General features: G+C 37.2%; 2 protein-coding genes across 4 annotated transcripts; both read left to right on the top strand.

The window, feature by feature from the left end:
• Positions 1–120: 120 nt before the first annotated feature.
• Positions 121–7855, top strand: slc25a3a (solute carrier family 25 member 3a). 3 transcript variants are annotated; one of them, XM_079622711.1, is made up of 9 exons: positions 121–222; positions 353–515; positions 655–802; positions 2390–2517; positions 2600–2779; positions 2923–3104; positions 4173–4345; positions 4474–4584; positions 5059–7847. In XM_079622711.1, exons 3-9 carry the CDS (start codon positions 673–675, stop codon positions 5220–5222), a joined length of 1068 nt encoding a protein of 355 aa, XP_079478837.1. In that variant the 5' UTR covers positions 121–222; positions 353–515; positions 655–672; the 3' UTR covers positions 5223–7847. The 3 variants fall into 3 exon arrangements, with proteins under 3 accessions (XP_079478837.1, XP_079478836.1, XP_079478838.1); XM_079622710.1 differs by having other exon boundaries at positions 204–515; positions 5059–7855; XM_079622712.1 differs by having other exon boundaries at positions 213–515; positions 630–802; positions 5059–6958.
• Positions 7856–9404: 1549 nt separating this feature from the next.
• On the top strand, positions 9405–14412 carry ldhba (lactate dehydrogenase Ba). The gene is made up of 8 exons (XM_079624032.1): positions 9405–9637; positions 11485–11620; positions 11942–12059; positions 12459–12632; positions 12716–12889; positions 13083–13200; positions 13578–13701; positions 13820–14412. Exons 2-8 carry the CDS (start codon positions 11492–11494, stop codon positions 13985–13987), a joined length of 1005 nt encoding a protein of 334 aa, XP_079480158.1. The 5' UTR covers positions 9405–9637; positions 11485–11491; the 3' UTR covers positions 13988–14412.
• Positions 14413–14935: the final 523 nt, after the last annotated feature.

The following is a 14935-nucleotide window of genomic DNA, read 5'->3' as shown; positions in this document are numbered from 1 at the left end:
TATTTTTTTAAGTGTATATGTTTGACCTACATTTTTATGAAGTTCCCTCTACTACATGTTGTTTAGGTTTTGCTGAGGTGCATTGCTGTTCCTCACAGAGGCACTGGAAATTCTGACCTCACTTTGATCTTGAATAGGTAAGGAGGATATAAGGGTGCACGGCTCTATGCTCTGGTCCAGGAATAGAATAGTTTAATCTGCTTACACTACGCACTACTGAGGGTAATAAGCTCACACCATGAGCTCAAGTTTGCAGTGGGACTCAACTAAACAAATTTAATTGGAGGCATATTTACATCAATATCTTGATACACTGGCTGTTTTGTTTTTGTTTGTTTGAATGGAATGCTAGTATGGCCCATAATACCATCACAGCTCTTTCCAATGGGAAACGCAGTGAAGTCTCTGTGGTGACGTCACAGAAGGTCAGGGTGATTTAGTCTGAGGTCATCTGATGTCTCAGATCCTCCTGCCGCTGATGCACCCAGGAGGCGACGTTTCTTTACAACCGACAAGTGAGTTTACCGTTTCTTTTTAACATGAATTTTCTGAAATATTTGAATGAGAGATGAATACTGTTCCTCAGCAGCAACAACAACAAAAAAAACTAACTTTTGTTTGATTTTAAGATAGTCACCTGTCTGTTTTTGCCAGGAAAAACCCCTGGTGAAAATGTACCCAACCACCTTAACACAGTTGGCACGGTCGAATCCTTTCCAGGCTCCTCTTTTCTCCATTAAACCAGATCTGCAACAAGAGAGCCGGCAGATAAAACGCAAACTCGCTGCAGCAGCTTCTAATGGTAAGAAGTTGTTGTTCTTTATCTTCTGCAAACAGGATTAGACATTGAATAGGCTTTATGTCCAAGATTTGATTTATTTAAAAAAAAGATATTTGAAAAGGTCGCAGATGTAATGATAAAGCTCAGTGAAATTACACTATACTGTTTTTAAAATGGACTCTATCAGACTGCTTGTCATTCCATTCTTAAAGAATCCATTTCTTCCACAAGGATTACGCGTCTGGCTAATAGACTTAATTGTCGTGATTGCCTGCTAATTCCTAGGCACTTTTTCTCAAGACTGTTAAAAGAATAGTTAACCCAAAATGAAAGTTATATCACCATATACCCGTTTCATCCATTTCTTCAATGCAATTACAATGAATGAGGACAAAAAGCATGCAAAATCATTGTGAATGCAGACAATACGGGTTGTGAATTATATTCTAAGTCTCTTGCAGTCATGCAATAGTTTTGTGTGACAAACAGGCTCTTTTTCCCAGTTATTCACTGTTAACTGCTGCAACAGTGTTCATTGAGCCACTGAGTTGAACATGACAAAGGCACGATATCCGATTTGTGAATAAAGCATTCAGATTTTATGAACTGGATCAGATTCAAAAGAACAATTAATTCTTAATTCAGACATCATCATTTGTCATGAACTCTCATGATCTAGAACTATAGGCTAGATGACCTTGAACTGCATCTGATTTTGCTCTCTGGCCTTCAAACTCTAGCCTGGGAAAACCCTGACGAACTTCCAACAAATTTGAGATTTGCTCTGCAAGTCAGTCTGGCCAAGAGTCCATTCGAGCCCATTTCCAATTTTTCCAAATCGAGGCACCAATCACAAACGTTGAGGCGGGCTTTACACGATGACGATCGCTCTGATTGTTTTAAGTCTATCCAATTGCCCAGAGGCAATTTGAGCGACGTCCGTCGGTAACGCCCCTTTGGAAATGGGCTGTGAATGAACCTTCCCCAGACGTACTCTGTTCCAACTGAGAAGGGTCTGGTGTCAACCAGGCTATTCGAACTCATTAAATTGGCGGCAAAGCAATTTAAGAACCCTCCATTTTGGGTTCTCTCAGTAAACTGTTCTTAAAAGAATATTGTTTTCCTAGTTTGAAGAACACTCTTAAAAAAAAAAAAGTTTCTGTATTGACTTCCATGACTCTATGAAGAAACTTTAACATCCATGGAACCTTTTCAATACACAGAAGTTTCTTTTATATTAGAAAAAAATGTCCTTCAAACACACACACACACACACACACACACACACACACACACACACACACACACAAAAAAGGTTAATTTAAGTTTCTTTTGAAACCCAAATAAGGTTCTTCTATGGCAAAAAAAACAAAAACTTTATTTTTAAGAGTGACCATTTCAATAATCTTAAGAACCTTTTCCCACTATAGTCACCTTTTGTGAAATGGAAAGGTTCCATGGATGTTAAAAGTTCTTCATGGAACCATAGACGCCAAAAGTGTGTGACTTCTGATTTTCCATTCTGTATCTCACACACTTGATCACTTGATATGCGATCAAATTTAAAGGGACATGTGATGTCAAATGACAAGTGTTTTCCTTCCTCAGATGCAGATGTGAGCTGTGAATTTGGGTCAAATAAATATTACGCCCTCTGCGGTTTCGGTGGGGTTTTGAGCTGTGGCCTCACACACACAGCAGTCGTGCCGCTCGACCTCATTAAATGCCGCATACAGGTCATTTAACATTAAAAACTAAACAAGTCACCAGCTTACCAGCCCAGACATTCACTAATGCATTATCCCTGTTGTCTAACAGGTGGACCCGGTTAAGTACAAGTCCATCTTCAATGGTTTCTCAGTCACTTTGAGAGAGGATGGCGTGAGAGGGCTGGGCAAAGGGTGGGCTCCTACGTTCATTGGTTATTCCATGCAAGGCCTTTGCAAGTTTGGTTTCTATGAAGTCTTTAAGTCCATGTACATTGACATGCTTGGAGAGGTAAGTCTACAGTTGGCATACAAATAAGAGAAAATTAAAGAGAACTGATTTGGCTCTGCAAAGATTGTTTAACATATTTTTGCATATGCGTTAGTGATAGATCTACGGCTAACTGCTGTCGTTTGGTTTGGTCTGGTAAACAGGAGAATGCTTATTTGTGGAGGACGTCCGTTTATCTGGCCGCATCAGCCAGCGCTGAGTTTTTCGCTGATATTGCACTGGCTCCTATGGAAGCGTGCAAAGTGCGCATCCAGACGCAGCCCGGCTATGCCAACACCCTGAGGGAGTGCGCCCCCAAAATGCATGCTGAGGAGGGGATGAACGCGTGAGTAGATCCTTGACTCTCGGCTATTCCGCACTTAAGGGTCACACTTGTGTCAAAATAGACTGGAGACATAAATTATATGTACTATAGTTTATATACAGTAATATTTATTATTTAATATTTTGTATTTTGAGGGGATTTCTTGGTGCAAATAATTTTTTCCAGGTTGTAAATAAAACGAAAAGGAGTATGTTGGGAGTATGTTTTGCAAGAAAATACTGCTTTAATGTGTTATTTGCTGATTCTTTGTCATTGTGTAATTCACTAGCAATTTCTGAGTAAAACATTTTTCAGTGTAGGCTAGACGCCTATATTTTTATGTAGCACCTATATTTTAGTATTTACAGTATTTCTCTAAATTATGAACCATTTATTTCTATCAGTTTTATTTGAGTTTTATGAATATTTTGAATTAGCTTTTATTATAATATTTGTAATACTTTTGTTATGCGCTTTATGCTTTTTAAATATTGCTATTTATGTTTCATTTATTTTTTATTTGCAGTTAAACTCAGTTATAAAATGATTAAGTAATATTTATATTTTATTTTATTTCAGCTTTATTTCAATGAACACAAATATGTTTTAATAGTTTGTTAATAATAATAATAATAATAATAATAATAGTAAGCATGATTTCTATAAAATACATATATTAAAAAATATTTTATATTTAAAACAAAATTAAAATGGAGTGTGTGTGTATATATATATATACATGCATGCATATACTGTTCATATATATATATATATATATATATATATATATATATATATATATATATATATATATATATATATATATATATATAAATGTATAAACAGTATGTATATATATACACACACACACACATATATATAGGCCCGCTGTGTATATATTATCTCCTAATTGATAATTGAACGTTTCTTCAGATACAATTACTTTTATTGGGTTTTGCATGTGGATATATATTCAGACATTATCAAAGATTATTTAATTTTGGCATTCATTTTTATTTCCCATGAGGCCCTTCAGAAGAACTATATTGTGTGCTGGAGAACTGATTGTTGATGTCATCGTCTGTGCAGGTTCTATAAAGGTGTTTTTCCCTTGTGGCTGAGGCAGATCCCCTACACCATGATGAAGTTTGCCTGTTTCGAGCGAACCGTCGAGTTGCTGTACAAGCACGTAGTACCAAAACCCCGCAGTGAGTGCACCAAACCTGAGCAGCTGGTGGTGACCTTCGTTGCCGGTTACATTGGTAAGTGCTCGGGCCCTTCGATACAAGGTTATACACTTTTAGAAACGTCTTTGCAAAGAGTGCTGGCTTAACTTTGCATAGATAGATATAGATGCATGTTAGCTTTGCTGTGTGTCTCTCCTCCTCAGCTGGCGTGTTCTGTGCTATGGTGTCCCATCCCGCGGACTCTGTGGTGTCCGTACTGAACAAAGAGAGAGGCAGTTCAGCTGTTGAGGTGCTGAAAAGACTGGGACCTGTAGGTGAGTCTCTGCATTAACACACAGCACATACCAGTCAACAGCTGAGGATCAAAAAGAAAACCTGAGGGGTTTATTTAGCCATAATGACCAGCACGACCAATAAATAAATGCATGGACATTAATACTGATTTGAATTGCTATTATATATTTATATATATATGCTATTATATATATTTTATTACATACAACTTTATACATTGAAGCACTATTTCACTGAAGTTGCAGATGGATGTAATACTCTTTATTACCAAAAGAGGTAGCTGTTGTTCCTGGATTTATTCCCATTAGATCACATCAGTTTCATATGAAAAAACCATAATGACCAATTTTTTGCTCTTATATCTCAGTTAATTGATTGTTAGTGTGTTTTAAGTCAGATGGATCGATTAGCACGGCAGAGTAACAGTTAAATAAACTGTCGGTGTCAATCTGTGCATAAATCAAGAGTTCATATGGCTTCTCTTTCTCCCACAGGTGTGTGGAAGGGTCTTGTTGCCCGAATCATTATGATTGGCACGCTGACCGCCCTACAGTGGTTCATCTATGACTCAGTGAAGGTGTACTTCCGTCTGCCCCGTCCACCGCCCCCTGAGATGCCCGAGTCACTTAAGAGGAAGATGGGTCTCCTGGACTACTAGACTCCTTCTTTATCAACTGTGTCCTCCTGAGTAACTTCACAAATACCAAGATTTTTTTTCCACACTCACCCCTTGCAATAAACACCGCAGTTCCTGGTGTGTTTATCAGCGCTGAAAGCACTATTGAATGATCATACGACACTGGGTTTCTCCAGTGTCACTGTATGTCTGAATGAATATTAGAGTAAAATCAATCACACACTAAATATCTGTTGATTTTTATTTGACTTGTGTTTTTCAAAACCTTTTTTCTCTCAGTAGGTAACTGAATACTTCAACAACAAAATCTTCTGAAATGAGAGTTTTGGTTTGTGTTATTTGTGTATTAAAAGTGTTTTGTCATTATATCTAGAATTATTAAAATTGTTCTAGGTCATATTTGTATACATATTTCATATGTAGTGTAAATATATAAGCTTATTTTTATACAATAGATACTTTTATTAAGGTGTATTTAATATACAGTAGAAGTTTAATTTACTAAAACTGTTAAAAATACATTTTGTTATTTGAAATAAAAATAAAATATAAATTGATGAAAAACTTAAATGATAATTAGAAATATTGCCTTGACTAGAATTTCTAAAACTAAAAACAAATAAATTAATCTAAAATCTTAAATTAAATTAAAGCTCATAAAAAAAACTAAATATTTTTAGGTAAGAATATTTTTACAAATGATAAGACCACATTAAAAACGTATACTAAAATTTAAATGTATACGGAAAGTATAAAAATGTAATATTACTAATATAATGTGTAAATAATAGTAAAATAACTGCAATTAAATCAGAAGTAACTAATTAAATCACAGAAAAATTCAAAATAATCCCTTATTATTTTTTTCATGGGAAAAGTAATTATATTACAGTAATGAATTACTTAGTAATGCATTACACCCAACACTGATTTGTGAGATTGTGACAGAAATTAAATGAATGTATAATCAAATACGTATATATATATGTATGTATTAGGTCATACCAGTTCGGCGAACAAGATGGAATCTCCTGCTCTAGAATATCATTTGAATACACCTTTAATTAGTTTCCTTTATGAATATTTTCTAGCTTTTCAGTGATGTGGAATCCACAGTGTCTCGATTGCTTTGAGTGGCCAGTGTGAGTGATGAACTAATACAGTCTTATTGCGATGTTACAATGAACGTTCTCTCTCCCATTGTCATCACCTTGATAAGCAATGGGAAAATGGTGACCTGTGACCTCAGTACAGCCTTTTGTGAGCTCTTAAGAGACATCGTATCAGAGGAACAAGCAGAGAGGGGTCGTTCATTTCACAGAGTGTGCCTGCATTTGGGCATCTTTGTGAGTGTATGGGTTTTTGAGAGGGAAGGACTGGGTGTTCTCATATGAGAGTCTGTTTGCTCCATTGGTGTCATTATATCCCATTTGGTTTGTCTTGTTGATGTGGTTTGCAGTGGGAGGACTGTGAAGATGAATTCTGAGAAATGAAGGCTCTCTGGTTTGCTTCCTAAGCCGGCTGATGCTGAGGGTCAAAGGTCATGAGGTGCAGAGCTGCATTTCACTGTAACCTTTTTGCCACAAATGCATTTATTCTGTAATGGCTCCACATGCACCTTCACCTCCGTAGTTACTATTGCAGCATCAAAAGTGTGTTAAAAGCACATGATTTCACTGTGATTTTGGTATATAAATGAACTTTAGTTGTACAAATCATATAAACTGGAATGAATAAATCATAACCCACATGGATGCAAAATACTGTTGGACCAGCTGCCTATTTTTAGCCCTTTGGTGAACGTGATCATGTGCAATAGAATTACACCAATTAGATTTGACTTTGTCACGGTTGGAAAAATGCAAAAGTTGCAGCATTTGGATGAGACTTTTAATTAAACTGAGTAGGAATAAAAAAAAATTTTCGTTATTTGAAATAAAATAAACGTTACCTGCAATAAAAGCAACATTTTTTAATTGCCGTTTCGTTGAACTTAATGTATAAAATAAGACTAAAATTAAATAAAAGATTAATAAAAAAAACTGTAGGCATATATTCAAAAACGAATAAATATTACAACACTCAAACTATCTTTAGCTAAACATAAAATATTTCAATGATATTAAAAGGCACTGGTTAGAAATCATGTTTTGTTAAAATCTCAGATAAATATATTGCATAATCTGCACTTACATTTAATTATATTTATGCATAACCATTTCTAAACAATTATCACCTCAAAACTTTCACTCTATAAAAAGAAATCAAAATACGAAAATACTGAGATATATCATTACTTGGGTAGTAATGAAGATTTGCTTTGCTTCAGTGTTGGTTATGGCTTCATATTTGGTACTGTTTTCATAAAAGTTGGGTTGGGTAATGAAATATTTCGGCCAAAAGAAAACCTGAAGTGAGAATAGTGTTGGCAAATACCAAACTCTATGTATTTGTGCATGTGAGTGTGTGCTAATGTGTCTGTCTCTCTCTATTGTTGCAACCCTTGTCTCATAAAGGTCATTCTGAAATAGCATGCAGTCCTTACGCCGGGTCACATGGGTTCATTAATAACCAAACGTTTGCTAGCCTCTGTAATATTCCACGAGAGGGATTGAAGAGCCTAGAAGCAAAATAAAGATACTACACAAACAATGAATTACATTCCTTCTTAGTTTCATTTATAATGATAATAATCTATATCCAGAACTGATATAAAACTCTATACATGTTTCATATACTACAGTTTTGCCTACTTATATTCAGAACTCACTCTCCATGTTCCAGCTGCCCTCATTTTCCTCGTGAAGAACAGTGTCTCTCTGTGATTGGCCACTGGTTTGATGGGCGGTAGGTTTGTGCTCACTGATTGGTGGGAATATATGAGGTGAACTATGCCAATGATGGACCAACCGGTTGTGTTATGTGTACACATCTACTTCAGTATTTAGACAGCAATGGCAATAGATAAATAAATTTCTCAACTGGTACCTGAACTAATTTCAATGACATGAAACTTACAATGATATTTACAAAGTGCCATTTTTAGACTAAAAAGTCTAAATTTAGCAGGATCGACACATCATTTAGATAAAAGGCATGCGAGTTAAGCATGGTTATGTGTTCTTTGGCAGCTTGATAAGGGCTTGAGCGCATTAAAGAAATGGTAAACACATAGGCTACATGAATTTAAAAACTATAGAACACCAGCTCCATTATAGTGGCCGTCAGGATGGCACAGACAGTTATGTGATACACACACCAATCTATCCACAAAACCAAACACTAACTAGACAGCAAGGTATCCCATAATCCCCCCTAACACACACATGCACAGCTCCTCTTCTTCTCTCTTGCTCTTTTCTTCATCTTCATCCATTTAGTATATTTCATCTCTTTATTTCCTCATTTGATGAATGTAGACAAACATTCTTCCTTTCTCTAAGCTTTTAAGCAAGTAATGACAGTCCCCTTAAATCTGCTCTGATGTCACGGACTGATGCATGCTCTTATTGGATGAGCCAGTGGGAGGAACAGAGGCCTCATTGGTCCCATATTTAGGATTTTAAAATTCATTGTTTTGATCATGAGAAGGCTGTTGTTGCATGTTGCTTAGGTGCCATAGCACAAACACATCTATCTATCTATCTATCTATCTATCTATCTATCTATCTATCTATCTATCTATCTATCTATCTATCTATCTATCTATCTATCTATCTATCTATCTATCTAGGAAACATGTGGCTCCAAAATGCAAAAGCTAAAGCCATTTGAGATCAATTGTTTTATTTCAAAATTGAGTGTAATCTATGCCCACTTTAAGTAAAGTAGCCACGCAAGTTTTCTTGATTTTGTTTTTGAAATGTAATGTTCGAGTTACAACAAGACTCACTATTAGGTTCCATCTGGATGTGTTTAGCTACTAGGCAGTTCAAAACCTGTCATGGTTGCATAACAACACACACACACACAACCCCACCATAACAACTCCATTGGACAACCAACATCCCAAATAATCTAATGAAAGCTGGAAAATGCAATGTTTCAATTGTAATATTTGACTTTGCATAGTGATGATTGGGATAAGACTTTAATGTGGAATTATTGACAAATATTGCATTAATACAGATCCCATTAAGGTGCAAGGTCAGTGGAGAGGAAGTTTTTTTTATGATAACAATTAAATCCTTGACATAGTCCTCCAAGGGGAAAGTGGGCCGGTCTGTCGTTCTCATATTCCTCATATCAGTAAGGGCATCGCATGCACTTGTGACAGTGGGTCATACGCTCTTTGCGTAGCGCCGCACGCTTAAATTCCGCTCCTCCACGAGTCACGCGACCACGCACGCGCACGCTCGCTCTCACCGGTACTCAGCAGCGTCTCTCACTGTCCTTCCAGCAGCTAAGGATACTTATTTAACATTCCTGCAACAAATGTATGTATATGGTTTGAATGGCTGTTTTATTGCTTTGCACATGCCTCACCTAAATAAATTCTCTCGATTAGCAGCAATATGATAAACAAGCACCGTTGTTATGGTGCGATGTAGCCTATATAACCAGTGTCGTTGACATTGAAGAGGTGTGATGTGTGAATAAATCGGCGCTTTCATGTTTGCAACACTTCCGTGCGTCACCTCTTGAAGTTTGAAGTATTTTGTTGCATTTAAGGTGAAGTAACAGTCGTGTTTCCAACCTGAATTGATAGATGAGCAGCCAAGGACGTTTGTGTTTGGTGCACGCATGAACATGGAGGAATCCACTGCACGCTGACCGTGAATTTGGCCTTGTTTAGATTCATCTGATGGAGAGAGGCCAAACTACGAATGCATGATTAACTCGAGGCTCTTAAAATAAGAGTGAATCGATTACCATCATGGTTTTACAATTTGCTGTTTGTTTTCAGATGCAATTACTGCACCCGACTCGTCAAGGACGTGATAAGGACGGTTGCGTCATAATAGGGTTTTATATGAGCGCTGAATTAAGTTAAAATGCATACTTTTTGTTAATTTTTTTAGAACAATTCTAATTTTCTGTAGCAACAAACGGTGTATTTAACGAGAACAAAATTAATATTAGTCGACACTATTTTTATTTTAGCTTTAAATAATGTAATTAAATTTGTAAATGAATGAGAAAGTTTTTAAAAATGATTGTTAATTCTTGTAAAATGTTTTAATTTTGTCATTTGCAACTGAATGCATAAACAAAGGTCACTTTTCACACCGTTTTAGTTAATTTATACATTAGCCTTTAGCTTACTACAGTTGCATTGTTTCATTTTTTTTATACACTCATACCCACCAAGAGTCAAACCTTTTTGTAAACCGTTCTGATTTGGTTTGTTAGTTTTTACACCGTACTTCAAGCCCACTATTTTGATTTTAAGTGTATAAATTCCTGAATGTGGTTTAGCACTAGCAGAGAGTAACGTTAGTCTTCATACTGCTTAGGCTTCATGTAATTGGTTGAGCCTTTCACACCAATATCAGTTCATAAAACGATAGTTATATTAAGTAGCAGCAGCATTTCAAGATAAGGTTTAGAGATAAAGGCACATGGCTATGACCCTTGAAGAAGTGCAATTAGACCTTTTATGATGCCAATATCTAACATTTTCTAGATAATATCTAACGTCTAACATAATCCTCATGAGCCCATTGTGGATTAGTGTCACAATTGAGTGCTCTGTTTGTGTGCGGCAGAGTTTGCATGCTCATAAGCCGGTGCAGTGATGTCTTACATGTTAGTCTAGTCAATTGTAATAAACTTAATTGACTGGAATTCTAACTGCCTAAAATAAATTCTGGTTTCATTTCTATAATGCACTTAGAAGCTTCCTAGATGAGGCAAAGTAAACCATTAATAATTTAGTTTATACAAGTAAACAAAAATTATCTTGTGCTTGTCTTGGACGGACACCCTTTGCCTAATTACTATTGCAGTGTGTAGAAACACTCCTTCAGTTTGTCTAGCAATTGGGGGCAGAGTGACTTGGCTCTAGTGGCGAATTGTATTATCTAGTGGGCCTAGAGTGCTGGTTGCAACTCAGGATATGGGTAATTTGCACAGTATGGAGTAATGTTTTTCGCAGTGAGGGTGACCTTGTTACCTTGACCCAGCTTTGATGCCTGACCATGTCCTCTTACCCAGTTAACGTTTACTTCACCGCTTCCTGTCATTTTTTTTCTTTCTACTTTCATTTCTATTATTGATGGTGTCCGAGGTGGTACATTCTCACTAGTTTGCATTGTGAACATGATCTGTCCTGTTCTTCCAGCGGGATCATGGCTTCAGTAATGGAGAAGCTGATCACTCCTTTGGCCAGCGGCCCTGCTGAGCCACCCAGGAACAAAGTCACAATCGTTGGCGTGGGACAGGTGGGCATGGCGTGCGCTGTCAGCGTCCTGCTTCGGGTAAGAGATTTCATCTTAATCACTCAATGAATCATTCTACATTAGTGTAATGATGAGCAAATGTTTGTACTTTGAATTTTGGTTGCATTCATGCCTTGAATATATAATATTTATAGCTTGTGGTCACATTTATTGTCGCTAGGTGAAGTTTTGCAGGCAAAATCCAGTAATTTCAATAGGAATCGATGCAATTGGGAGCTTTGCATAAGCTGCACTATAGACAATGAGCTTTTTTGCCCGCTAAATTTCGCTAATGTTACCGCACCTTACTATGAAAGATGTCATGCATTTAAAGTAATAATATTGTTTCCTCTCTTGTAGGAGCTTACAGATGAACTGGCTCTGGTGGATGTTGTGGAGGATAGACTGAGGGGAGAGATGTTGGATTTGCAACATGGCAGCCTTTTCCTCAAGACCCCTAAGATTGTGGCTGACAAGGGTGGGATGCACTTCCATGAGCCTATAATTATTTTATCTTGTACATTAATATACATCAAGTTCTTGTGATCTTATAAAAGCTAGAGGCTTAAGGTGCAGTCAATGTTTTGCATGCAAAAAAAAGGTAGTTAATAGTGTAGCGATGTTTGAAGAAGTTAATTTCAAACCAAACAGTGAATACTTTTGTTACCAACCTGAACCATAGCGAAATCTGCATGAGGGAAATTTTGGCCTTGACGCAAAATGCCTGGTTCTGTGAATTCTTATTGAAATTGCTAATTTCACCTGACACAATTTGCTTTACAAACGCACTTTTATGCTGAAAGGCTTAGTTTATTTTAGTAGTACTGCCTGAAGTTTTGAGTGGCAGTGTATGTATTTTTAATTTTTTTTTATATAGACTACTCTGTGACTGCTAACTCTCGTATCGTGGTGGTGACGGCCGGAGTGCGTCAACAGGAGGGTGAGAGCAGATTGAACCTGGTGCAGAGGAACGTCAACATTTTCAAACACATCATCCCTCAGATTGTCAAATACAGTCCTGACTGCATCATTGTTGTGGTGTCGAATCCAGGTAAGCAAACAAACTCGCAATATGCTTCATTTTAATGTTTTGTAGTGCATCTGTTGTAACTGCTGTTGTCTATGTTCCTGCAGTGGATGTTCTGACCTACGTGACCTGGAAGCTCAGCGGCCTGCCAAAGCACCGCGTCATTGGTAGCGGGACCAACCTGGACTCCGCCCGCTTCCGCTACATCATGGCGGAGAAACTTGGCATCCACTCCAGCAGCTTTAACGGCTACATCCTGGGAGAGCATGGAGACTCCAGCGGTGAGAGAGGGAGCTGAATGGAGAGGAAAGGTGGAGGGTGTGAAGAGGAAGAAAAGTAACTAGAGGGAAAAGATGAAGGGCTGGCAGAAAGAATAAGATTGATACACCATGTCAACGGCTGCATGATGTGGCACGATTTCAGTCAATCACAGCATATTTGAATTTTAAAGTTGCTGTTTTTTTTTTTTTAAAGTGCCTGTATGGAGTGGAACAAATGTGGCGGGAGTCAGCCTGCAGAAACTCAACCCTGACATCGGCACAGATAAAGACAGTGAGAACTGGAAGGATGCTCACAAGATGGTTGTGGACAGGTAGGGGACATCTTGTTTTGGGGGCTCTGTTATGACTGATGGGCAATTGGAAATCTAGATTATTACATTTTAGTTAACCACAATGCTGTTGAGAAGGTAATTTATAATAAAATAGGTTTCAGCCAGATTAATACCAATATTTACACAATTTGAATGTTTGAGAAACCCATGTAGGGTTTTTTTTAACACAAAATGAGGATTTGTAGTAATTTTCTACACCCACTGTTCATTGTGACAATCTGAAACTTCATTAATTTTCAGACATACATTTAATATTTGAAGCTCAAGCTTTAATACTCAAAAAGACGAAGTGGTGTTTGGAATGACATGACTAAGTAAATATCTACTGTTAATTAGTTGCTCCCATCTTCTCTTAGTGCCTACGAAGTGATCAAGCTGAAGGGATACACTAACTGGGCCATCGGCCTCAGTGTGGCAGACCTGACCGAGACCCTGGTGAAGAACCTGAACCGGGTCCACCCTGTCTCCACCATGGTGAAGGTGAGAGGAGTTTACACCGTTTATTATCATGTAGTCACACACTTTCATATTTCAGAACTGCACAGAATGAATCAAGGTGTTAAGTGATCCCTTCACGTGTTGCTTTTTTTGTCTGCAGGGCATGTTTGGAATCAGCGAGGAGGTGTACCTGAGTCTTCCCTGTGTGCTCAACAGCAGCGGAGTGGGCAGCGTCATCAACATGACCCTGACCGACGAAGAAATCGCTCAGCTGAAGAAGAGCGGTGACACTCTGTGGGGCATCCAAAAAGACCTGAAGGACCTGTAGGTCAACTGCGGGATGCCACACACTCGTTCACTCTTCACACTCCCTCAGTATCTTTACACACTCTTTCTAACTATGTCGGTCCTTTCTTCTCACTTGCTTTTGGATATGGTTGCTCTGAAGTGTTTTTTTCCATGGTTGTTTATGTAGGCATAATCTAAAATGTGATATCTTTCTTCTAAAGAGAAGGATCAAAGGGGAACATCTTTGCACTTAAGTCATTGTGTAGGCATTGAAGAAAGAACCAACACCTTTCTTGTCTAGACATAATTTAGTGAGATCATTAGGGAACATTTTGTTGCTGTTTAAGTCAAGAGGAGAAGGGAATGAAGTGAGGTAGATACAAATGTATTCATTCTGAATTATTTTGTAAGTGTTGGTCATTAGTGTGTGTGAGATTAAGTTAATAAAATAATGAACTGGTCAAATCTGTCTTGTCTGTTTTTGATATCTTTTTGATGCAAGTTGCACTTTACGGTGGCAAAACTTTATTTAATAAAAACAAGTTGTATTAATAGATTTTCAAAAAGCTGTCCGAATTATACAATGAAATAGAGGCTAGTTTTCATCAAACGTAACCCTTTTTGTTGCGCACCTAAACGTTTTAAAGATAAAAAAAAAAACTAATTTTGTTGTAGCCTATTCGTGACACTTAAATTCTAATACATAAATTACAGTTTGGCAATGTTCTCTTTAAAGCAACAAAAGAGTTGAAACAGCCTTTACCAGCAGCGAACAATTATTCTGTTACTTGTAAACTGAACTTCGAAAACCTTTTCTGAAAATATTCAATATTTTATACGTCCTGCTTCAAAACCTTAATTGGGGTGCTCAACTACTCGCATAATTCAAAAGCCATCAAACAATATAAATAGCTAGTTTATTGCACAAATACAACAACTCAATGAAACAAGTGCGCCATAAAATCCCATGACTAAGAAATAAAAGCAT

The sequence above is a fragment of the Phoxinus phoxinus genome, assembly GCF_949152265.1.
Source record: "Phoxinus phoxinus genome assembly, chromosome: 9".
In the NCBI taxonomy this organism is placed as follows: domain Eukaryota; kingdom Metazoa; phylum Chordata; class Actinopteri; order Cypriniformes; family Leuciscidae; genus Phoxinus; species Phoxinus phoxinus.
The sequence above is the reverse complement of the archived record's forward strand: the minus strand, read 5'-3'. Positions and strand labels throughout refer to the sequence as shown.

Coding starts and splice junctions, on each gene's coding strand:
- ldhba (XM_079624032.1), top strand. CDS start 11,492: ATGGCTTCAGTAATGGAGAAGCTGATCACTCCTTTGGCCAGCGGCCCT. Junction 11,621..11,941: donor CTGTCAGCGTCCTGCTTCGG/GTAAGAGATTTC, acceptor CCTCTCTTGTAG/GAGCTTACAGATGAACTGGC. Junction 13,702..13,819: donor CTGTCTCCACCATGGTGAAG/GTGAGAGGAGTT, acceptor TTTTGTCTGCAG/GGCATGTTTGGAATCAGCGA.
- slc25a3a (XM_079622710.1), top strand. CDS start 673: ATGTACCCAACCACCTTAACACAGTTGGCACGGTCGAATCCTTTCCAG. Junction 803..2,389: donor CGCTGCAGCAGCTTCTAATG/GTAAGAAGTTGT, acceptor TTCCTTCCTCAG/ATGCAGATGTGAGCTGTGAA. Junction 4,585..5,058: donor GAAAAGACTGGGACCTGTAG/GTGAGTCTCTGC, acceptor TTTCTCCCACAG/GTGTGTGGAAGGGTCTTGTT.